The 23,927-nt window shown below is 50.0% G+C and overlaps 1 protein-coding gene across 1 annotated transcript; it reads left to right on the top strand.

Annotated features, from left to right (window-relative positions):
• The first annotated feature begins 505 nt into the window (after positions 1-505).
• Positions 506-23,663, top strand: LOC144101646 (uncharacterized). The gene is made up of 5 exons (XM_077634783.1): positions 506-1,124; positions 13,629-14,513; positions 15,382-16,653; positions 18,077-18,301; positions 21,497-23,663. Exons 2-5 carry the CDS (start codon positions 13,935-13,937, stop codon positions 21,692-21,694), a joined length of 2,274 nt encoding a protein of 757 aa, XP_077490909.1. The 5' UTR covers positions 506-1,124; positions 13,629-13,934; the 3' UTR covers positions 21,695-23,663.
• Positions 23,664-23,927: the final 264 nt, after the last annotated feature.

Below are 23,927 nucleotides of genomic sequence, written 5' to 3'. Positions count from 1 at the left end.
TGGTAATTCATTGTTCCACAGAAGACAAGACAGGTGTCGCTCCTACACGTCTTGCTCTTCAGGATGAGACGGATGTGATCGACGAACATCCTGGAGAAGCACCGCCCGTTATGACTTGTCCAACGCCGCGTTTCACTACTCGACAAGCACTGAAGGTCGCATTGTGCGAGTTTGTTACCTCTTATCCGCGAGGACACCACGCTATCGGTCGTCGACGGACAGCCATATTTAGGCGCGGGAAGGGCGAGGCTGAACAAACGTCTACAAATGCTAATGGGTTGCTCTGCGCTCCGCTCTTTCTTTTTTCCGCTCCGCCTCCGCTAAACAAAAGAGCACCGCGCGTGGAGGGCTCGTTTCCGCTTCCTCCCGAGCGATGACCTCATCACGCAGGCGCCGGCTTGGAGCCCGGACTGCGGGCTCGCCCATGTCTTCTGTCAACACGACACACACCGCGCCCCAAAAGCAACCAGCGCGCTCCACGTCCACGTCTTCCGAGGGCTCACGAAGGGGGCTGACGTCACCAGACCATCTGCCGACAGGCCGCCACCGCCGGCAGCGCTGAGGCTCATAGCGTGCAAGAAACGCGAGGGTTCGCGGGGCTTCTCTCTCTGTTCACAACGCGGAGAGCACCCACTATTAGCGGAATCGGCGGCGCAGTTGCGCAACTGCTCCCGTGAAACGTGTGCGCGTGCTAGCCAGCGATAAATGCAGAGGCGATAGTCGGGGAACCGCAGAACAGCGCCCGGGAAATGAGAGATAAAAAAAAGTTAAGGCAGCAGGAAGAGCGCGGACGCCACGCGGCCTGATGTGCGAGAATAGCGTCCGGCGTCGCACTCTGGGATTTAGTACGACGTAAAAGCATACACGTAAGTGCAGTGGGCTTAAAGATATCGAAGAATCGGCGCTGAGTACACGATCACGCCCACACGACCCGAATTCACGTCGGGCTTTCTCCGTTTAGTGCGGTTACACAGATTCCATTTCTCTCGCTCACCCTACCCTCTCGGGCGCGAGATAACCATGCGTGCGCGATTCATCCCACGTGTGCCGCTTCGCAAGCTCACCGCGCCGGCCACGGCGACAAAGAAGGGGCGGTCCCAGGGGTAAGAGCGGCGGCGGCAAAGGTGAGTCAACAAGGTGTTTCTCTCACCCGCACTTATACTTCAAGGTGTTAATTGAGGAACTTAAAGTCCTGAAATTGACGCCACTCCTGGTGCCGCGAACACCGAATTCCTTCTCGGATACTCCAGAACCTTCCCGGCTTTCCGGGACGCTCATACCCAACCCAGCGCTTACTTGAGGGAAACTTGCAAATCCTGGTCTCAAGGCGTTACCGCCAAATGATGACTTTTTACTTGCTTTATCACGACCAGCTGGGCGTTAATAAAATACTTTACATCGACACCGTAACTAGCGTGAAGCCTGTTCCTATCACCCGAAAGAAGTTAAAGAATATTTTTAAACAATCATTCTTTCCAAGAACGGCTCGCCAGTGGTATGCCTTATCTGCTGATGTGCAAATGTATCATAATTCTCTCGCGCGCTGTCCGGAATACTGAAATGTGATCACCGTATCGTTACTTTCTTCTAATTTTCTTGTTCAGACGGTGGCGTCAAGTTGGATTGACTTTAATTTGATTTGTAATGGTTTCCCCTTGTCCTGCTGTACGTTTTTGCTCCACCATTAAATTGCAGGTTGCTACTGTCTGCTGGTTTGCCTTTGGCGATTTGTTACTATACCATGCATGGAATGTTCTTGATGTTGTCGCCTACTCCTGCTTGAAGCATGGCACTCAGGCTGGCAGTATTCTTCTAAATAAATAAATAATTAATTAAGTAAATCAATAAATAAAAGGCACTTCTGGAAGACACGCAGTTGCGGTCACTTTAGCTTACTGATATCCCACTGCAACATACTAACACAGATGAACGGTTACATTTACCCACAGAATCGGCAGCAATAGTTTATGGGGCGAGTGCCCTCGGGAAGCAAAGAAACCAAAAAAACACACCGATATCACCAAACGTTTTCGTCGACCATAGATCCGTTTGAGACGTCAAGGAATCTCTCATCCTCCAGAAGAAAGCCATGCGGGTGCGTTTCAGTTTAAGTTGCAGCAGTAACGAGCACAGAACAATCAAGGAATACACCAAATACTTGCGTCCACAACTAGCCCGCCTCCATATATGACGAATGAACAGGGCATATTCGAAAGTGCAACAGTTACCGATTGCTTAATTACTGCTCGACAGAGCGAATAGGTGAATCACGTATTGCAATGTGTGAGCCCGGCATTAGTTTTATGATTCCACAAAAAGGGTTGTATTCAATGGCGGCATATTGTGGTGGTAGGTTATGATGGTAAGATTTACGGGCTATAATTGATACATTTCGCTTAGATCGATAAGTAGCCGCTGAGGCTGGAACTGGACACTTCCACCTTGAAGACAGCCACAGAAAACCGTATCGGGACAAGGGGATGAAACAAAGATTGTGTTTGTTGGGCGGCAATTAAGCAAGATTGTGACTGCGTTTGACCAGTTTCCGTCGGCAGAAAGTAGCACGGCTGCACAATTCACGAAGCGGACTTTGTCGCTAACGACGCGTCCCACCTAAGTCCTAATTTGCATCTGTACCCCGCTGAACTGCCTACAGCCAAGCTGGCAAAAAGCACATGGAGTGGCGGTTCACCCGAGGCAGCTTTCCAGCGACAGGTTAAGCGTGACAAGCCCTTAACTCAATCGCGATATCTATGAGGCAAGCCCCGCAGACCACGGCGATTTTCTTCCTGGGTCAGCATCACGCGCGGTAAAGCGTAATCTTTACGGCTCCGGGCAGGTCTCGCGGTCCGCTCTAGTTTGCCGAGGGACGTCTAGTGCAGGCACCGCCTTCGTTCGGCGTTCGTTGCTCGTAAAATGCAAACACAATATTTCACAGCCGCACCACAAACAGAGTGCGCATTCCCGTTTCCCAAAACAGCGCGTGCATCATCTCTGCGCGTTCCCATTCTTGCACCTCAGACGCAGTGCTCGATTGCAAAAACTAAAGGCGAACCACTCCAGGGTTCATAATTAAGCCATAAAGATGCGAAAGCGTTCTGACCTGAAAGAACTTTCTGGGTACGTGCTTGATGGTGGATGAAAAATAACTGTTTAAATCAGCTGTAGTTAGATGACATGGCGGCTAATGCTCAAAAGATAAAAGGAAAATAATCAAGGACAGATGCAACTCTTCAGAATCCAAACAACTTATATGCTCAGTAAGTCAAGGATTTGCATGACTACGAAAAAATAGAATCTGCAGCCCCGTACCTTTTCTTTCTCGTACACAATGGGAGGAGTTTCATTTGGTTTGGTTTATAGGGGTTTAACGTCCCAAAGCAACTCAGGCTATGAGAGACGCCGTAGTGAAGGGCTCCCGAAATTTCGACCACCTGGGTTCTTTAACGTGGACTGACATCGCACAGTACACGGACCTCTAGAATTTCGCCTGCAGCGAAATTCGGCCCGCGTCTTTCGGGCCGGCAGCCGAGCGCCAAAACCACTCAGCCACCGCGGCGGCTCGAGGGGTTTCTTTTACTGCTGCTTATATTTAATACCTGCCTCCAGGTAGGCATTTTGTAAGGGGTCGTTTTGAAGTGTACGATCAAAATAGAAAGCAACTGCATAAATAAACGAGAGATACCGGATTACAAGGTAATACCGGCATAAAAAAATGAGTAAAAGAATAGATCATGCATAGACAAAAACAGAAAGCCGCAAAGCACGACGAAGGCTATTGAATGGTTGCTGCCGACAATCAGGCCGGAGCATAAGATAAGCTGACGCAATTTTACCAATAAAGAACGCCGAAAAAATAAATACACAAAAAGACAAATGCAACAATACCAGCTACAAGGATTACATCCAGAGATGCCATGTTGATTGGCACGCGCTCACGGCGCGATGCTGGGAATCTCGCCGGTAAGTAGTCAACAGAATTAAAGAATACAGAAGGAAGAATACAGATTTAAAGAATAGAGCAACGCAAAGACCGAGCATTGCACAATTATAAGAAAATATGTTGTTGTGCAAACATTCATCATCATAGAAAGCGACATAATATACGTACTGGTGATAAAAATGCTGAAGCACATGATACTGAGATGTAGAGAATAGGCGACCCTGGGGTAAAGCGCGGTCCAGGAGCGCGTACAAGTCTGCAAGAACTCGACTTCGCAGCCCATGACATTCCAGTGAAGTTCTCGTGATCAACTAACTTGGAGGTCTATGCGGCTCTACTTCAGAGCTAAAATGGCATTAATACCCTTGCAGCTGCAGCGAGGTCCGGCTTTGTTTGGAGCCCTTTGTCTCTCAGTATTACCTAGAAGGAAAGCTGGCGTGACCGTCTACGACAGTTTCTTAAAGACCACCATCCACCGCAAGAATGCCGGGAAGTTTATTTGCCTTGGCTAGTGTCGGGCAGAAAACGTGTATTGTGCCGCTGTACTTTGCGATGCTTGCCTCTGCGTGCAAAAAAGAGGGAGGAGGCCACAACAAGTATCCGCTTTAAATGGGCCTTAGTACGGGAAGGCGTGGACCCGAGCCATCTCCCGAGTCCGGTCGCCCAGACTACGCTGGTCATCCAGGCCGGGGCTAGTGCGCACAGATGAGACTATTTTAATAGCGCGCTTGTTTCCTCCAATCAATTTAACGCAAGTTTTCGCCTGGTATGTTAATTTTCACATCATTTTTTTACATAGAGTATTCGCAAGCACAGAAACAGGTAGTATTCGCAAATGCTCTACTAGCAGCGAAATTTTTCCTTGGTGACCGAAGGACAAAAGCCGACGCCCAAAAAGAAGACGTTGCAAAGACTGCAGCGGCTGCATTTCGATGGAGGTGAAACGCAAAGGCACCCGTGTGCTGTGCGATGTCAGTGCACGTTAAGGATCCCCAGGTGGCCCAAATTATTCCGGAGACCTCCACTACGCACCTCCTTCTTCCTTTCTTCTTTCACTCCCTCCTTTATCCCTTCCCTTACGGCGCAGTTCAGGTGCCCACCGAGATATGAGAGACAGGTACTGCGCCATTTTCTTTCCCCAAAAACCAAATTTCAATTTCCCAGCTCACGGGCATTGGACGGTAACCATCCTCTTTTCTCGTTGCTACCACCCTCCGTTTGATATAACTACTAACCACGATAAACGGACGAGCCATTAACAACTGTCGTTGTAAAAGTGGTGCCGGTGGCACTCTGGAGACCCCCCTCCAATAAGCACAAGCACTTGGTGCCGGGTGCATATCCTTTTAAATGCATTATTTTGATTATTTTGGGCGCGTTTATGGAACCACACTTGGTAGGCTCAGCAACACCAGCAAAAAGCGATAAGGACTACGGAGAGGGTGCTTAGAGACCTTCGCGCTTATACGAAACCTAGAAACTTTCCGACAAAATTTTCCTGCACTGCTAGCAATGTTATTCTGCAAATATTTTGAGCAAGCAAGGCGCTTATGGCAGAACCATCTGGCGCGAAACGAAAAAAGAGTGCTCAAACTGGAACCCATGACAGAAAAACTTCAAATAGCTATTAATGAAGCTATTAAATGACGAAATTAGGTGAATAAGATCAATAAGTGCTTTATAAACCTAGTCGAATCATTCACAATGAAACTGCCACGAGCTTCCTGCAGGGCGGAGAATACAAACGAGTGGTGCTGTTTTTGAGACAGCACACTCAAAGAGAGATTGAGAGTGTTTGTTTCTGTGGATAACAAATTATAAATCACGGGATATAAACTTCAAATTAGAGCCAGTTAGTAGTTCACTTATCAGCATCACTTTTAGACTAATATTGACACAGGTGATAGAAGAGGAGGACGAAGGGAACTCAGGCGATAGAAGCAGAGGACGAAGAAAATCTTCTTCCTGCTCGTGCTCGCTCTACCGGCTGTGTAGCTCCTTGGTCCCCGAGTGCTTTTGGTGTACTATTTGTTACAAATCTGGTGGAGGCAGTGCTGGGTACGCTTCCAGACCCGCGCAGCCCACCTGTGATCACGGATCTCACCCCGGTCCACCAGCGCCGCGGCCGCCGCCTGCGAGGAGAGTCCAAAGAGTTCGGACCCCTTCCGACAGCCACCAGGACGACACAGCCTCGGACGTCGGAGGAGCCAGCTGCCATGTCAAATGAGAGTAGGCTCCCAGCTCACATCCTGTGCCAGCAGCCACGAACACCCCCGTCTTTTCATGGCGACGTGTTCGAGGACGCCGAGGACTGGCTCGAGACATTCGAGCGTGTCGCCCGTTACAACGGGTGGAGCGATGAGCGGAAGCTCCACAACGTGTATTTCGCTCTCGAAGAGTCGGCGCGGACATGGTTCGAAAACCATGAGGCTTCGTTTCCATCCTGGGAGGCCTTCTGCCGCAACCTGCTCGCCAGTTTTCCAAACGCCGACCGCCGGGAGCGAGCTGAAGCTGCGCTACACTCGCGCAACCAGCGCCCGAACGAGAGTGTCCGCATGTTCTTTGAGGACATGACCCGCCTTTTCAAGCGCGCGGACCCCTCTATGTCGGAAGACAAGAAGCTTCGCCATTTAATGCGTGGTGTCAAGCAGGAGCTATTCGCGGGACTCGTGCGCAGCCCACCGCGCACTGTGGCCGAGTTTCTCAGCGAGGCGGCCACCATGGAGAAGACTCTACAGCAACGAGCCCGCCAATACAATCGTGACGTCAACGCCTTCGGGCCAGACACCTGTTCTATGCATCTCGGAAGCGCCCCGGACGACTTACGCGAACTCATCCGTTCCGTCGTCCGGGAGGAACTCCAAGCCCTTCGGACGCCTTCTAACATGCCATCCTTCGCGTCGCTGACTGACGTCGTCCGCGACGAGGTGCGTCTCGCAGCCCAACAACAAGCATCTGAGGTACCCCTCCAGCTTGACGCAAGACCCACGTACGCGTCTGTACTCCGTCAAGCTCCGACGTCGGGCTACACCATCAATGCCGCGGCTCCATCAGTGCGGCCACCGGGTCCCCCTCGTGACCCCGCTCTGCCAGCCTACGAGCGGACGCGTAAGAGTCAAGTGTGGCGGGCCCCAGACCGTCGGCCCCTCTGTTATCATTGTGGCGAGGCGGGTCACCTCTATAGGGCGTGCCCGTACCGCCGCGTGGGCCTGCGGGGTTTCGCCCCGGACGACCCCTGCCCTCGCAATGGCGAAATGCCACTGGAGATAGCCTCTCACCTATTAGAGCGGCAGAATCTCGTCACATCCGGTCGCCGCGGGTCTCGATCACCGTCCCCAATGCGCTACCGTTCTCCAAGTCCCCGCGGAGCGCAAAGCTATTCAGGACGCCGTTCGCCCAGCCCACGCCGGGAAAACTAATGCCGGCGGCCTCCGGAGGCAAGGCCGCTGCTGTAGGGAAATGTGAAGATCCTCCGCCACCATCACGCCGATACGCCATTTCGCTGGGGGCAGGTAGCGACAGCATCCGACACGCTACCTCCGATTTGTACGTAACAATTGATGGAGTCGACGTCTCCGCCTTACTCGACACCGGTGCCGATTACTCCGTAATGAGCCGTGCCCTCGCCCAAGAATTAAAGTTTTGACGCGATGGTCTGGGCCGAGCATTCATGCTGCTGGGAGTCACCTGATTACCCCTGCTGGCAAGTGTACTGCAAGGGTCGGCATCCGTGGTTTTCTGTACGTCTGTGAATTCGTGGTACTGTCCGAGTGTTCGAGGGACTTGATCCTGGGCCTCGACTTTCTGCAGACGAACGGCGCTGTCATTGATCTGAAAGAAGCCCGGATTACGTTCTCGACGAAACAGGCCGTGGCGCATACCGACAGAGATCCGGGAATCAACGCTCTGCGTATAGTCGACGATGACGTGATGGTGCCACCACGGTCTAGCGTCCTGGTTCTCTCTCGTGAGACATGACTTGTTCCACGATTACGAGGTTATCGCGGATAGCCACCTCCCGCTGCTGCTCGCGAAGGGAATAGCCGTCGCTCGAGGCCTCGTCCAGTTGCATAACGGATGTACTAGTGTCCTACTCACGAACTTCGCCAACGGGGTTCAGCACCTCGCCAGGGACACGGCTGTTGCCTTACTTCACCAAGTTACTGTGTTGCCTGATTTATGCGCCGTCGGGGCCAGCCCTCAAGACGAGGCCGCACCATGCCACGCCCTGCAGACCGTGAAAATCAACCCGGACTTGGAACCTGAGCAGAAGAATCTTCTGTCTGCTCTTCTAGCAGATTTTGCAGATTGCTTCGCCACCAGCTCCAGGGTCGGTCGTACACCTGTCGCCAAGCATCGCATCATCACAGACGAGGCCACGCCGCCTGTATGCCAGCGCCCATACCGTGTTTCTCCTAAGGAACGCGAAGCCATTAAAACGCAAGTCGATGAAATGCTTGCAGACGATGTTATTCAGCCGTCAACAAGCCCATGGGCGTCGCCCGTGGTCCTCGTCAAAAAGAAAGACGGCACCTTGAGATTCTGTGTTGATTACCGGAAACTAAACAACGTGACCAAAAAGGACGTTTATCCGCTTCCCAGGATTGACGACGCCCTCGACCAAATACGTGACGCCAGGTTTTCCTCCTCATTAGATCTCAAAAGCGGATACTGGCAGATAGAGGTGGACCAGAGAGACCGAGAGAAGACGGCTTTCGTGACTCCAGACGGTTTATACGTGTTCAAGGTGCTCCCGTTTGGTCTTTGCTCGGCGCCGGCCACGTTCCAGCGTATGATGGACACCGTTTTATCCGGTCTGAAGTGGCAGTTTTGCTTGGCGTACTTGGACGACGTCGTCATTTTCTCGCCTACCTTCGATCAACACTTGGACCGGCTGCGCATTGTGCTTCGAGCCCTGAAATGCGCGCAACTAACGATCAAGCCCGAGAAATGTCATTTTGGTTTCAAGGAACTTCGCTTCCTTGGCCATGTTGTCAGCGCACAAGGCGTTCTCCCGGACCCCGACAAGACTGCTGCCGTCTCCAGTTTTCCGCGCCCAACCGACAAGAAAACACTTCGACGTTTTCTGGGCCTCTGTTCTTACTACCGACGCTTTGTGCCCGATTTCTCCAGAATAGCTGACAGCACTGACTAGAGACGAAATACCCTTTCTGTGGGGAAGCGACCAAGAAGAAGCTTTTCAGGAGCTCCGCAACCGTCTACATAGCCCCCCGATACTCGCCCATTTCGATGAAGACGCCGCCACCGACATACACACCGATGCCAGCAATGTTGGCCTTGGGGCGGTACTTATCCAGTGGCAGGACGGCGTGGAACGCGTTATCGCTTACGCGAGGCGAGGTTGATTATTTGTATTCGGAACAGAAAAAGAAAAGTTTCTACAGAACCTGCAAAGATCAACGCTGTTGATTTTTCTCAAAACACGTGCACACAATACTGTCACCAAGTGGTGACTGATTTAGGGGCGCAGAACGACAGCGAAAATGGCGTCTAAACAAAACTCTCTATTTGGGCTGACTGGCACCCACAGTGGACTGAATCACTCGGCGGCGGCGTAGCAACAAGCGTGTTCGGCGGTCATCGAACATAATGCCCACCGCTCTCGGCCATGCTCAACTTAATGCTGGCAGCGAACTTTGGAGACACGGCGTGCGAAGCTACTATACCATTCTGGAACAAAGTAGAATCGGCTCCGCCTGGGTGCGAACAATCGGGATAAATCTGGTCGCGTCTTGCATCGCAAACAAAGCGACGTGCCGGCAGCTTTGAAGAATGAACAAACAAACACTGCAAAGATTCGCGGCAATACGAACGGCAACTGGAAAAAGGACGCATGCCTTGCGCGAGAAGCAACAGGTGTGCCTGAACGGAGTGTGTGTTTTGTATTCCGGCCCTTAGAGTGGCAATTTAGTCGCTCTTTACTGCTACTTTCCGACACACACACACACACACACACACACACACACACACACACACACACACACACACACACACACACACACACACACACACACACACAAACGCGATGGCACCACCGCGATAACGGGAAGATTGTTACTGTCATATTTGCCACACACTTTCCGCTCATATTATCTGATGTGGCCAGGATGAACACAAGAAACAACGCAGACTTGGCCGCAGTCTCAGCGCCAAGTATTGAAGATCATGCGGCTCTGGCGATTCGTTGCGGCGCGGCACTCCAGCGTGTCCTTCGCGGCTGAACGGCCCTGGAGCCACATGTGCGTTTTCGTCTTCGCATTCTCGCAGGCGCTGGTGGAGCAAGGACCCCACATGCATCCTTAGTCCGCAGCGTTGCGCCGTTTCGTAGGAAGAAAAAAACTAGCAGCACACTGAGCGCTAGGTGCAGAGGGAATATATTTAGAAACCCAAAGGCGCATAGCAGAGAAAAAAAAATGGCATACATAGAAAACAACTTTCCAATATTTCCGCGAAAGTTTTTGTGATATCTTTTTATGTGCTATAGTTATCACCAACGGCACGCGGCGTTATCGGTGTGGATTGCTGAGCTAGGCGATAGCGGAGAGCTATGCAAGAAACATCACGCGCGGAGGTTTCTTACGATGTTCTAGAGATTCTTGCCGATGTAGTAGGAACCTTTCTCAAAAGTCCGTCATCACTTATGAAGTCAGCACGGCCGAGATGAGCAGGCGTTCTGACGACCTTGGGCGACGGCCGCCTGTATTTTTGCTGATATCGCCACTGGCCAGTTGCTCTAATTATTCAGGGGCGCCAGTGCTACGCCAGCCTCCCCTTCATTTTTAGACTGTGCAATGCCAAACATGCTGCTTACAACGCGCTATACTAACTACGCCTTCTAGTCGCGCTCCTATCAATACGAAATATTCGAAGACTGTTCCGATCAATTGAAAGAATATTTTGAGATGTCAAAATACTGTACATCCTGAGCATGCAACACCACTGCAAGAGTGACAGCGAACCACATGATATCAGAAACCGTCAGGCAGAGCTGTTCGCGGTCTTGTAGAAGGGAACATCGGAGCACAAGCAACTTTACTACTTGCAAAAGTCGCCTCTATCTCAGTAAACAGAGCACGTGTATGCGGAGTATGTACGGAAATTTTGAAAATTAGACTGTTGGCACAAAAACAGGTAAACGCATGGCCACAAAGTTCGGATAAGACTGAGTTTATGGAATGAACAGAAGCGCATATAAACCATGCACCCTTTCTTTCAAATACCAATGGAACACTAACTAGCGTTGTCCAGCCAATGCACGGACCGTTATATTTCGCAACCCTCCTCGAGATAATACTCCATGAATCCTTCTCTTCAAATACCAATGGAACCCTGGCTAGCGTTGCCAAGCCAATGCACGGACTAATATACTTCGCAACCCTCCTCGAGATAATACTATCTGAATCCTTCTCTTCAAATACCAACGGAACACCAACTAGCGTTGTCCAGCAGCCAATGCACGGACCATTATACTTCGCAACCCTCCTCGAGATAATATTCTATGAATCCTTCTCTTCAAATACCAATGGAACACTAACTATCGTTGTCCAGCCAACGCACGGGCTATAATACTTCGCAACCCTCCTCGAGATAATACTCGTAAGTGGATGAGTTCGGAAGGAAGGCATACATTTCCCAGTATCACAAACAACGGCATCAATAAGGTACTTTATTTCTTGCAGCACTAGAGAAATATTTAATCCCTCCAGAGCAAACACCTCTTTTGAATTATAAGATGCAAGCTAATATATTACAAATCGAATAAAGATACAAACACACCGGGTCGTCATAGAGCACCTATCGACATTTTCCCCCTGTTAAGCCGTCGGCGATATGTCATCGTCCCTGTCTTTCTCAAAAACTCACTTTTTTTCCGGTGCCGATCATTCGTGCTTCAAATATGCCTGCGCTTTTGCTCACGGCACAAAGAAAAAGATTCAACAGGCAAAAAATGCAGCCTTTGACAACACACAAGATCTTTTTCCTGAAACAAGGAATTTGCAAGTCGTCGGTTGGTACGACTTTATACGTTGACCAGGGATTCCACATTTTTTCCCAAAGTGTTTTAGAATGCTCGTTTAGTTAGTTTCTAACATTCGTAAATGCGAATATACAAAAAAGGGTGCTTGTGAATTCACTAACAAGTTTTGGGGTCTAACGTTTGACTGCATTAAATATTCGCAACGCAGGATTTGTGAAGAAAAAAAAAAGAATTTTAGCCCAGAAAACTGAACTCCCGATACGAACGCCTACTAAGGCGCGCAGCGACTTCAGCTACCAAAGGCAACAAGGTTTAGACGTCCCAATCCGGAAAGCAAATATATAGGAAACTTGCATTCCTTTCGGACCCGCAGCATTCCCTGCTGAGGACCCCCCATGAACAACAAAAATAGAAGGGTATAGCCCTCTCTATGCGAAACAGATTATGCCTCGTCTCGCCTGAAGGAAACCATGTCGCGTTCTGCTATAAACTGTGCCCTCTCCTCACCAGCGACCACACGTTCCTGGCTGTCGAAACAAGAACTTAGTTGTTCGCTTCTGACCTGGGCTTGGTGCGCAGCATCGTGCTGGAGTAAACACGCCGAGTGTTTGCCTTATCGACGTCAAAACGTTCGCGACGGCCTTGATCCGTGAGCCAAAGCAGGCCGCTCGTCTGTTCAACTTCGCTGCCCCGATTATGCCACACTACCCATACAGCCTCAAAAGAGGCCTGCTTATGAACCGGTAATTGCAATCCCCTTCGCAGTTCTATTGCAGTTTCCGTTAGCCCGCCGACACAAGGAAGGCAAGGATCAGATCCTTCTTTAAAGTACCGATCTTATATTTTGATAGAAAATCAAATCAATTCAAATCAAATTTATTCCACAAGAAAAAAAGGTTACGAGAAGGGCAGGTAAAAGCTGCGAGAAGCAGCTAGAGGAGCCCTGAACCCCACCACACGGGCACCATAGAGGCGTGCGGCTAAGGAAGTACACTTGGACAAAACACATACATGAGTTAAGCAACAACATTCGCCGTTTAGTAAAGGTCTCAAAACCTCTCGAAAAATACAAACGCCACTCCTACCAGAGGCATAGTTAATTAAACGCACGACGCAAACCGTCCAGCCTGCAAGCTACAAAGTAGTGCGCAAATGTTCGTAAACATCCCACAACCTCCAGTCATGGTTTCCGCCTAAGTGTAAGTTAAGTGTTTCGAGATTTGAAGTTTACAGCTGCTGTACCTCAGAAGTCCCCTTGATACCAATAATTTTCATTTCGCAAGCCATGGAGATTATGTATCGGCATGCTCATCCCGGCAGCTGGAGCTATGGATATGTTTTCGCTGATCGTGTGCAGTACGGCGCACTTTCGCTTCTAAGCAGCCGCAATTGCAGCGATGATGCGACGGGCCTCGCTCTTTACGACTCGCGGCCACGTTTTACGATCAAAGTTTGGCGGCCGCATTGTGCTATATTCAGACACGCTGCCCGCACTTCATTTATGCCATTTTTTTACGTGCTTTACGTGAGCATCGGCACGAAGTTCTAGTTGGCCGTTTCCTGGCGGACGAAAAGAATAAGCGCTGCTGATTTCCGAGGCTGGCCTCGTTGGGGACCGGCAGTGAATCTTCAATTGCTGCACTCATCGCTCATATATCCTCCTCAATCCCTCCCTGTTATTTGCAGGCCCGGCCACAAGGCCAAAAGCTGGAAACGACCCGGGGGACCGCAATGAAGTCGCCTCTAGGAAGCCGGCGCATCATCATTGCTGGCAATGACGGCACCAATGGCGGCTGTTACCCGCAACCACATGTGCACCGCGGGCGACGGTGCAATCCTCCGGCAGCAGAAACAACCGCGGCGGCGGCAAAATAAACACATCGCCTCCGCGCAGCCCGCCAGACCTGGAAGCTGCGCCGTGCCACCGTAAAAGACCCAGCCCTGGACTGCCACTGAGCTCTGAGGAAACCAGCTCGTGCCGCAACCCCAGTCATGGCGGCCGCCAGTCAGTGCCGCCGCCATCCAGTTCGGTCGCTCGGGACCTCCCTCCGCGCCTGCGTTGCGCTGCTGCTAGTCTTCGCCTCTGCGTCCCTCGGCGCTGAGGCGGTAACTCCTCAGGATCTCCTCTCCGACCGGATCGCCGCGGGGCTGAACGACACAACTTGCAGAGACCGCTGCGACGCGAGTGGGCAGCAGCCCAGCATGTGCGCGTGCCGGACGCGGCAGGAGTGCTTGCAGAGGGGCGACTGTTGCGCGGACAGATTCCTGGAACCAGTGCGTAGACCGCGGCTCGCCTGCGTTCCGGCTGGATTCAGGCACGACTTGCTGGCGGTGGCGCTGTGCCCGGAATGGTGGACCCCCGCCGACGAGAAAGACGAAACCAAGCTCCGGTGCGAGGCCGAGAAACGGATAAACTTGACGCTCACCTTCCTGGACGACTTGCCCGTACTAAGTAGGCGTTCCGGGGTGCTCTACCGGAACGCCTACTGCGCGTCCTGCAACGGCGACACGAGGGACCTGCGCAACTGGCAGCTGAATCTGATGAACTGCACTCCAGAAAAAGCCTTTAAGGTAAGGACACAAGCTGCCTCGAAGGATGCCCTCACATAGGCTACACTAGTCATTGTTAGGGCCGAAGCGAGGCTTTTTTTTTTCTACCTCTACCTCTTCATCGCTCTTCGAAGAAAAGGCAAAAAGCCCGCCAATGGCTACGCGGTCTCGCCTAGTGTGCGAGGACGACTTCGTAACCGCACAGGCTCCATTAATCCGCAGTAGGTCACTAACCCCGTGCCCATGACCATCATATTCCATTTGTGCGAAAAACCTCACATTGATCTTTTTAACCTCGCTTCATACTTGAGCAGCGATTAAGAGAAGTGAGCTCCTCAACCGTTCTCGGAAAAATGATGCGTTCCAATAGCTTATTTCAAAATTCTAGTGCATGCGCTCCCATGATATGATTAACAGTCGTACAATAACGTGGGAAGAAATGGAACGTGATACACAAAAAATCGGAGCGCTACCTTTCTTTGTTGGTTCTCCCCTTGTCACCTCTCAGGAAGTTAGCACTGTCCTAGAAATGAAGCCGCCACGGTAGCTGAAGTGGTTATTGTGCTCAGCTGCTCATTCAAAAGACGTGAGTTCAATCCCGTCAGCGGCGGTCGTATTTCGATAGAGGTGGAATTGTGGAGGCTCTTGTCCTGTTCGATGTTAGTGCACGTCAAAGAACACCAGGTGGTGGAAATTATCGGGAGCCCTCCACTACGGCCTCCCTCATAGCCTGAGCCGCTTTCGGTCGTTAAACCTAAATCTATAGACCCAATATAAACCACTGACACCTGGAACTAAAAAAATCGGCATATCTTTAGGCACTTATCTGCATGCAAGAGCCAAAAAATAAGGTGGGGAAGCTTATAATTTGCAAATTTTTTTGTCGTAGGCACTGGAAGAAAGAACGGCCACAGACGTGCGCTATTCTTACAGCCTACGAGCAGTGACGTTCCGCTGGGGCGGCGGTACAGGCAGGGCCCGGTGCTACATCACAATCGAGGAGCTCCTTGAGAAAGACTTCGCACAAAAACTCAATGTCACGTCTTGCACACCCAAGCGCGTTGTAATGACGTGCCCAGAAGAATACGCTGACGCAACGGTTCGAACCAAGTGCCATAGCTACACGAGCATGGTAGAAGACAAACATCAGCTCCTAGTCTACAGAAACCTGCACTGCGCATTCTGCAACGGTCGAAACCCGGAAAGCCTTCGCTGCGATCAGGAAGCGCAGCTCGGCCCGCCGCTCCGAGCCGGTCCGCCTGGGGCCGTGTCTTACGCGGTCGTCATGGACTTCAGCAACTGGCACGCGTCAGCCCTCTCAGTCGAAGCTCCCGATAACAACTGCGGTCGCGAAGAGATCTACGAGCCCTTCGCTAAACGGTGCGTGCCGATCGGTTGCCCGACCGACGTCTGCGTGCGACACGATGACTGCCAGTGGACTCGGCTCGGGCTCAACCAGGTCGTCGTGCGAGACGGCGCGACCATTCTTCCATCGTCCGGCTCTGAAGAACTGAAACCAGACCGCTGGCACCGAGACGGACCCGATGCAGTGATGGCGTGCATGTCAACGTCACCGGCAGCTCTGAGGCCAGTAGGCTTCGAAGAAGTTTTGTCCACTGCCCTGCTACTAATTTCCGTGGTGTGTCTAGTGTTCCACGTGATGGCGTACGCCCTGCTACCGAAACTGCGAACTGGGCCGTCCAGACTGGTCCTTTGCCTCGCGCTTTCGGTGCTCGTGGCCCAAGGTAGCTTCGTGGCCGGCGGACTCTTCTTGTCACCCGGCACGGCAGTTTGCAGCGTGTGTGCTGTCGTATCTCACGCCGCCCACCTAGCAGCGTTCTTCTGGATGCACGTGATGGCTATGGACGTCCAGCGTACTTTCCGCAAGGGTGTCAGTGGAAGCTCGCGAGCCGGGAGCGCGTTTGCCGCGTACTCAGCGTACGCCTGGTTCGCCCCGGCGCTACTCATAGCGGCGTCATCGACCCTACAGTACGTTATGCCGGACTCACCCTGGAGTCCGTCGTATGGCTGGCCGTACTGCTGGATCAATCGGCCACTAAGCCTCATTGCTTTCTTCGGGGCGCCCGTACTTCTCTTGCTGCTCTCCAACATCGTTCTGTTCCTACTGACAGCACGCAGCATTCATCAAACCACTCAACAGGTAACCGTTTCTCACGAACAGGGCTTGTTATAACTGTTCCCACGTAACTGACTATATGAAAAATGTGCCCACCTCGGACTTCAAGAGCACTATTACGCGATATCGTATACAGCTCATTAGGTCGAAAAGCCGTCGGCGTAGTGGTAGTCGGCACCGCGTGTCGGAAATATTCGGGGACTGCGTAAAAAAATCGTATTCTGGTAATTTGTGGTACTAGGGATTGATGATTTCTTGGCGTGTGATAGGCGACGACGAGTTATTGAAATCACTGCAAATAATTGAATAAAGAAATGAAAAAGGGGGTTCAAAGGTGCCAAAATCCTGACAATGAAAATACAAAGCATGATTACGCTAATTCAGACAATTTATAGCGCGTCAATTGATTAACTCACACAATTAAAAAAAGCAAAAATGCGTGCAAAGGTGTGAAACTGCTAAGAATGGAAAGCCTAACCAACTACACAACCACGTTATACCCTTCAGGCGGAGCTTAAGTGTCTTAATTGTTGTTTCTGACATTTAGTCATGTATTTTTAAGTACCCGAATAGAGTTCATCTCCTGTTTGAAGAAACTGGTGACGTCCAATGCCGCTTAAGGACATGGTTTCAAAACATGTTTAAACAAATAAGCGAATAATCACCTAGGCGTCACTGATCTTTTTTTTTTCATGTGAACAGCGAAGAAAAAAACTAGATGAAGGAAGGGTTAACCACACAAAAAGTGAGCTGACTTTTCTCCGTTAGCAGTATGGAAAGAGCGCATAATCCCTCCAAATTAAGAACAACGTTAAGATGTAAATCAACAGTAGTAGTAGTGAGAAACCGCGGCAGTGCGAGAGAACTACGAGGATAAGTCGGTGTACACTCGGCAAGCGCTCTCAGTTAGTAAATAGCAGCTTACAACGAGAATGTTTAATTGCAAAATTTTATAAAAGTTTAATTCCGCCAGTGCTGCAATAGGGGCAGAAACCTTGAAACTACAGAAAAGACTTGTTCTGAACTTCAGGAAACAAAAAGAAAAAATCATAGGAATTAGGTTAAGAGAAAGAGGGTACAAAGAGGAGTGCTTGTTGTTATAGCCGAAATCAAAACGAGTGACTGGACAGGGGAAGTAATGTGACGCGAGGACAGGCACCACAGGAGAAGCCAAACGTACAAGAGAGCGCCCTGAACTGATCACGGATGAGATGAAACGTTTAAGATAGGGTGGCCGGAGCCGGCGCAAGAGATAATGGGGGAGGAACTTCCCCACACAGAACCTAGCTGGATCGACGACTATGAACGTGTCTGGCGATGGTCGACTGGGAAGTCCCTCCAAATCAAATCGTGTACCCTTTGCACCACAGGCGAGGTGCGAAGTTCGCAACCTCTAGCCCCACGATAAAGGTATTAACGAACGTTCGACACTGGTGGTCCCTTGCAGACCAAGGTGGCCCGGCGGTCGGTGCCAAACGGCGGCAACAGTGAGCAGAGCCGGTTGACGCTCTACGTCAAGCTTGCCGTGGTGTTCGGGCTGACGTGGGTGTTTGGCTTCGCGGCTGCCCTAAGCGGTGTGCGCGGCCTCTGGTACCCGTTCATCGTGCTCTGCAGCCTGCAGGGCGCATTCATATTCTTCGCATTCACATTCAAGAGGAGTGTGTTTCGCATGGTAAGTGATTCGTTGCGACTGTTTTTGAGTACGTACGTCGGAAAATACACGAGTCCAGAGGAGGGCGCTGTCAAAACCCTGTGCCCTAGCATAATAATTACAACGCCGAATCGGCGCCGCGGTGGCTCAGTGGTTATGGTACACCGCTGCTGACCAGAGAGACACGGGTTCAATCCCGGTCGTGGCAGTCGCATTTCGATGGAGGCGATATGCTAGAGGCCCGTGTGCTGTGCGATGTCTTTTTTTTTGTGCAGTCCTTACGTCTGCAGATGAGTGCGTACGTGAGTGACACGCAAGTTTAGCCTGTGCCGCAATAAGATCCAAGTATAAATTAGCGTGTTGCCTCCACTATGTATCCTCTGCATAAACGCAAATGCAGTTGGAACCATGGTAATTACATGAAAAATTCTACATAAAATGGCCGAGTATACAGAGCAATCTCCAGCTGGTAAGCAGTTGGGCGGGCAGTTAACCCCATAAATAATGTCCAGCTGACTGAAATGTAGGTAACAGCTTCAAATTCTCAGCATTTCGCCTTTACATTCCGGCAGAGTCACCCCCCCCCCCCCCCTTACGAAACAAAAATTTCCAAAACAGGCTAAAATAGAAAAGTGATGTTGAGCCAGGGAAATGACGCAGTAACTTCCTCACATTCTCAGTGGACGCCCTAAACGCGAAGTAAGGGAAGGGTTAAAGGAGGGACTTAAAGAAGAAAGGAAGAAAGAAGTGCCGCAGTGGAAGGCTCCGGATTAATTTCGACCACGTGGAGATCTTTAACGTGCACTGACAACGCGCAGCACACGGGCGCCTTTTTGCGTTCCGCCTCCATCTAAATGCGGCCTCCGCGGTCGGGTTCGAACCCGGGTACTCCGAATCAGTAGCCGAGCGCTCTAACCACTGAGCCACCGCGACGGGTTCAAAACAGGCTAAATTTTCAGCGTCACAAAACGAAAGAAATGCGCGCATGCCCAAAACCGTAATTAGGTCCACTAATGACAAAACGGCTTTCCATCAACGACTTATGAGCAGGACGCTCAGCAATTGGGCATTTTCGCGGGAACTGTTTTTGCACACAGTAATTTTATTTATGTTCTCCACATAAGAGGTGCTAAGGCTATGATCCTGCTTTTAGCAATGCTTTGGAAATGTGGTTTGTGTAATAATGCGAAGAACATAATGCTGTATTTAGAGCAAAAATTAAAACGAGAGATGTTAGTGCGCTTCGTATAATAGGCGATATGCAGGGAATTTGACATGATTTAAAATAAGCATGATCTATCCAAGCTTTATTTTTTAAAAGAATATTTGGCACTTTGCGGCTAATGTTCATCGTAATCGGTAATGAGAAAATTTGCTTTTAAATAAAGGGGGTATTGTTTTGCCTAGTGTTGGTGAAATACGCTCCGCGGTCACTGAATGTAGCTTAAGCGAGTGGAGTGCATCCCGACCTCCGAAATAGACAGGCAAAAAACCCTGATAGCATTCCGGTTCCACTACGGGAACGCGCGCTGGCGACGGTTCCACTCTTTCCTTTTCGAGAAACGTAGCTGTGTCTCTAACGCGATAATTTATTCGCACAAGCCAACATATCGTCGTACACCCGTGTCCCTCAATCACGAGGGAAATGGGCCGAAATTTGCAGGGAGAAACGCAGCTTTTTCCGCAAACGGTTGCAGTGGTAAAAATGGGAAGTAAGAACTCTACAAGAATATCAATTTAACACCAGCTGCGACTTAAACTTCAATTTAGGAGAACGCATAGAGAAACCCGAGAGATATGAACATACTAGAGCGGCTCAGAGAACAAAACGTACCGAAGTCGAAATCAATAAGAAATGGGCTTGGCCAGGGCATGTAATGGGCAGGAAAGTAGTAGTAGTAATAGTAGTAGTAGTAGTAGTAGTAGTAGTAGTAAGTGGTTTTATTAAAATAAGAACAAAAAGGGATAGATTTTTGCTAGTCCCGGCATCTGCCATCGATACTGAAGCACCTGAGCTGGGGCAGCGGAAATAAAGGACAGCAAGCAGAATGGAGAAACGAAATGAAAGAGGTGAGGGGACAGGAAGAGAGGATAGGGGAAATGATTTTTTTAATTGGTTTTTTTGGGGAAAGGAAATGGCGCAGTATCTGTTTCTTATATATCGTTGGACACCTGAACCGCGCCGTAAGGGAAGGGATAAAGGAGGGAGTGAAAGAAGAAAGGGAGAAAGGGGCGCCGTAGTGGAGGGCTCCGGAATAATTTCGACCACCTAGGGATCTTTAACGTGCACTGACATCGCACAGCACACGGGCGGTCGGGTTCGAACCCGGGAACTCCGGATCGGGAAAGGATGCCGATGGTGGTTCAGCATAACAGAGTGAATTCCAAGAGAAGTCATGCGAGGAGGGGGCCGGAAGAGGTTAGCAAGTATGCGGGGATAAACGTTTTCTTTTTTTTTGGGAGGGGGATGGTATCATAAAGGCATATATCCTAAAATCAAGAAGAGTAAAATTTCATTAGTCATTGCTAGGTGGTTTGAGCCACCGCCAGATTTAAAGGCTTCAGTCCCATCCATCCATCCATCCATCCATCCATCCATCCATCCATCCATCCATCCATCCATCCATCCATCCATCCATCCATCCATCCATCCATCCATCCATCCATCCATCCATCCATCCATCCATCCATCCATCCATCCATCCATCCATCCATCCATCCATCCATCCATCCATCCATCCATCCATCCATCCATCCATCCATCCATCCATCCATCCATCCATCCATCCATCCATCCATCCATCCATCCATCCATCCATCCATCCATCCATCCATCCATCCATCCATCCATCCATCCATCCATCCATCCATCCATCCATCCATCCATCCATCCATCCATCCATCCATCCATCCATCCATCCATCCATCCATCCATCCATCCATCCATCCATCCATCCATCCATCCATCCATCCATCCATCCATCCATCCATCCATCCATCCATCCATCCATCCATCCATCCATCCATCCATCCATCCATCCATCCATCCATCCATCCATCCATCCATCCATCCATCCATCCATCCATCCATCCATCCATCCATCCATCCATCCATCCATCCATCCATCCATCTACCCACCCATCCATCCATACATCCATGATCATGATCATTTACAGATTTTATTGGCTACTGAGTGACATGAATGTCCCGTGCAGGTTCGGGACAGGCTGTGCGGGACGCGCGCAGACCGGCGCCAACGTCCAAGGAGCACGTCAACCACCCTCACCACAGCGCTGCACTCAACGCTGTCCGCTTCGTCAACAACACTGGCTTCGGTGGCCACCGGTCGGGTCATGCCTGCGCACACCGCCAGTCCGAAGGGGGTCCAGAAGCCACTACTGCGACGGACCTAGCAAAAGCCCACGTCGTTATAATTGAAAAGAAAAAAGCTCTCATACTGCTGGAGACAAACTGTACTAATTTCACTTTTGCACTATATCCTACAAATTGTACTAAGTTACAAACATACGCCTAGGAACGCTGTGGCGCCATGGATGTAGTGTTAAGAAATATTAAAGAGCAAGTTTTATTGTCAGTATAAATGTACTATCCAGACACACACAGCATGAATTTCTAAACTTTATTTAAATGAAGCAAAACACAACAACAGGAGCAGAAATCCGCGCGATGGTAAAAACTCCTATTAGCTACTATACTTTAGTTACATGTCTTAGACGCTTTCTCATGTCCGCCATTTGAGACTATATAGTGGCCAAAAACGTGCTTTCAAATGCGTCAAACTCATTTCGACGACCATGTGGGCCGTTATATAAGACAACTGAAAAACAAAATACTTGAAATATTGCGAACAGCGGTACGTGAAACGACTTCAACCTGTAAAGTGAAAAGAGGCCACGGAGTTCCTGTTGCCTGTGTTCGTCCCCAGAATAGCGTCGACCGGACCGACTGCTGGAGCATCGCGAACCCATCCATCGAGTATACGGGTACTGGCCATCACCAGTTTTAGGGGGCGACAGCTCCCTCCACCTCTAGTTGGCAAAAGCTCCAAATTATTTTGATTGGATTCTGCAGCTGCGCGGGCCTTTTACCTTTTTTCAGGAATACTTAATTGGTGGCGACGTGTACCAGGCTAAATTGAATGGCGCAGTTTGGCGCACGATTTATACCACAGGCAAGAAGAGTTCGGCGCGCGCCAGCCGTAGCCACAGTGAAATAGGCGGCAGCGTACACTGACATAGTCCACCATTCACGTACACCACCAATGAATCGAAGCATCAGAAATGGCCCACGATACTTGCAACCAGAAAAGGCCAGCAGCGTTCCGAGGACGCTCAGTATTGGGACGGTGGGAAACGCAACGAGTCAATAAATATTGCCGCAATGTTGTAACGACTTCTGAAAAAGCGAAAGAGAGAGAGAGTGCCTGCGTGAGTGTAAACAACCAGCTCTTTGCCGTCGTTACGCATATTCCACGAAAAATCGGGATGGACTCGCCCGCCACGGTGGCTCTGTGGTTAGAGCGCTTAGCTACTGATCCGGAGCACCCGAGTTCGAAACCAACCGTGGCGGACGCGTTCCGATGGAGGCGAAACGCAAAGGCTCCCGTGTGTTGTGCGATGCCAGTGCACGTTAAAGATTCCCAGGTGGTCTAAAAGCATTCCGGAGCCTTCCATTACGGCACCTCTTTCTTCCTTTCTTCTTTCACTCCCTCCTTTGTCCGCCGATATGTGAGACAGATACTGCGCCGTTTCCTTTCCCCAAAAAACCAATTATTATTATTAATATTATTTTACTCACCCACTCGCACCTTACGAGAATAACCCTCACCACAACTCCGCAATCATCGCTTGTCTAGCGCAGCGTACAGCAAATACCAAGCTATGCGCAGGTGCACAAATGGCAAATATGAAACATGCTCACTGTTAGGCAGCATTGGTCTACCCCAAATGTACTCCATATTTATTATTAATGCGTAAGCCTTTCTTGGCTCATGAGGGTCGTGGACGGAAGTTGTCCGCAAGAACTGTCAATCATGAGTTGTATGGTAAATAAAACAAAATGCGAATGCAGCAGCAACCTATATGTAATGAAATCAACGATGTGAAAAAGAAGAACTTATGGAAAACAAGAAAAAATATAAATAAATATAGAACAAAATGTTAAAAACAAATAAAAAAAAAGATTTTTAAAAAAGAGGGAGAAAGAGAGCATAGGGAAAGGCCTTCGCATTTCCGCTCTTAAGCAGACTTAAGTGCAATCCTGGAATTTTACGGCTGCGACTCTCGGTACGCTCCCTCTTTATTCCCTCCTGTCTCACTAAACAAGAGCAGGAATAAGTAAAGCACCTATTTCATTTGTACCACTGGTGACTTAGCTTAGCAAGGCGAGTCTATATGGGTCAAGCGAAATGTGATACGGCCTTATTACCCTCCCGCAGGCTCTCAATTGGTGCTGCAACGTTTTTGAAACCCGTGAACCGCAAGCTGCGATTTTCGGTTTCTACACGTCGCAGGTATGGTACTGCCTTTGCAAAACACATCAAGCGGCGGGGTCTCAAAAGGTGAGGACAAGGGTTTCTATTGCCTCGCAGAGATTTAGGACTTAAGTGGTGCCATAAGATGGTGA

The sequence above is a fragment of the Amblyomma americanum genome, chromosome 8 (genome assembly GCF_052857255.1).
Source record: "Amblyomma americanum isolate KBUSLIRL-KWMA chromosome 8, ASM5285725v1, whole genome shotgun sequence".
In the NCBI taxonomy this organism is placed as follows: domain Eukaryota; kingdom Metazoa; phylum Arthropoda; class Arachnida; order Ixodida; family Ixodidae; genus Amblyomma; species Amblyomma americanum.
The sequence above is the reverse complement of the archived record's forward strand: the minus strand, read 5'-3'. Positions and strand labels throughout refer to the sequence as shown.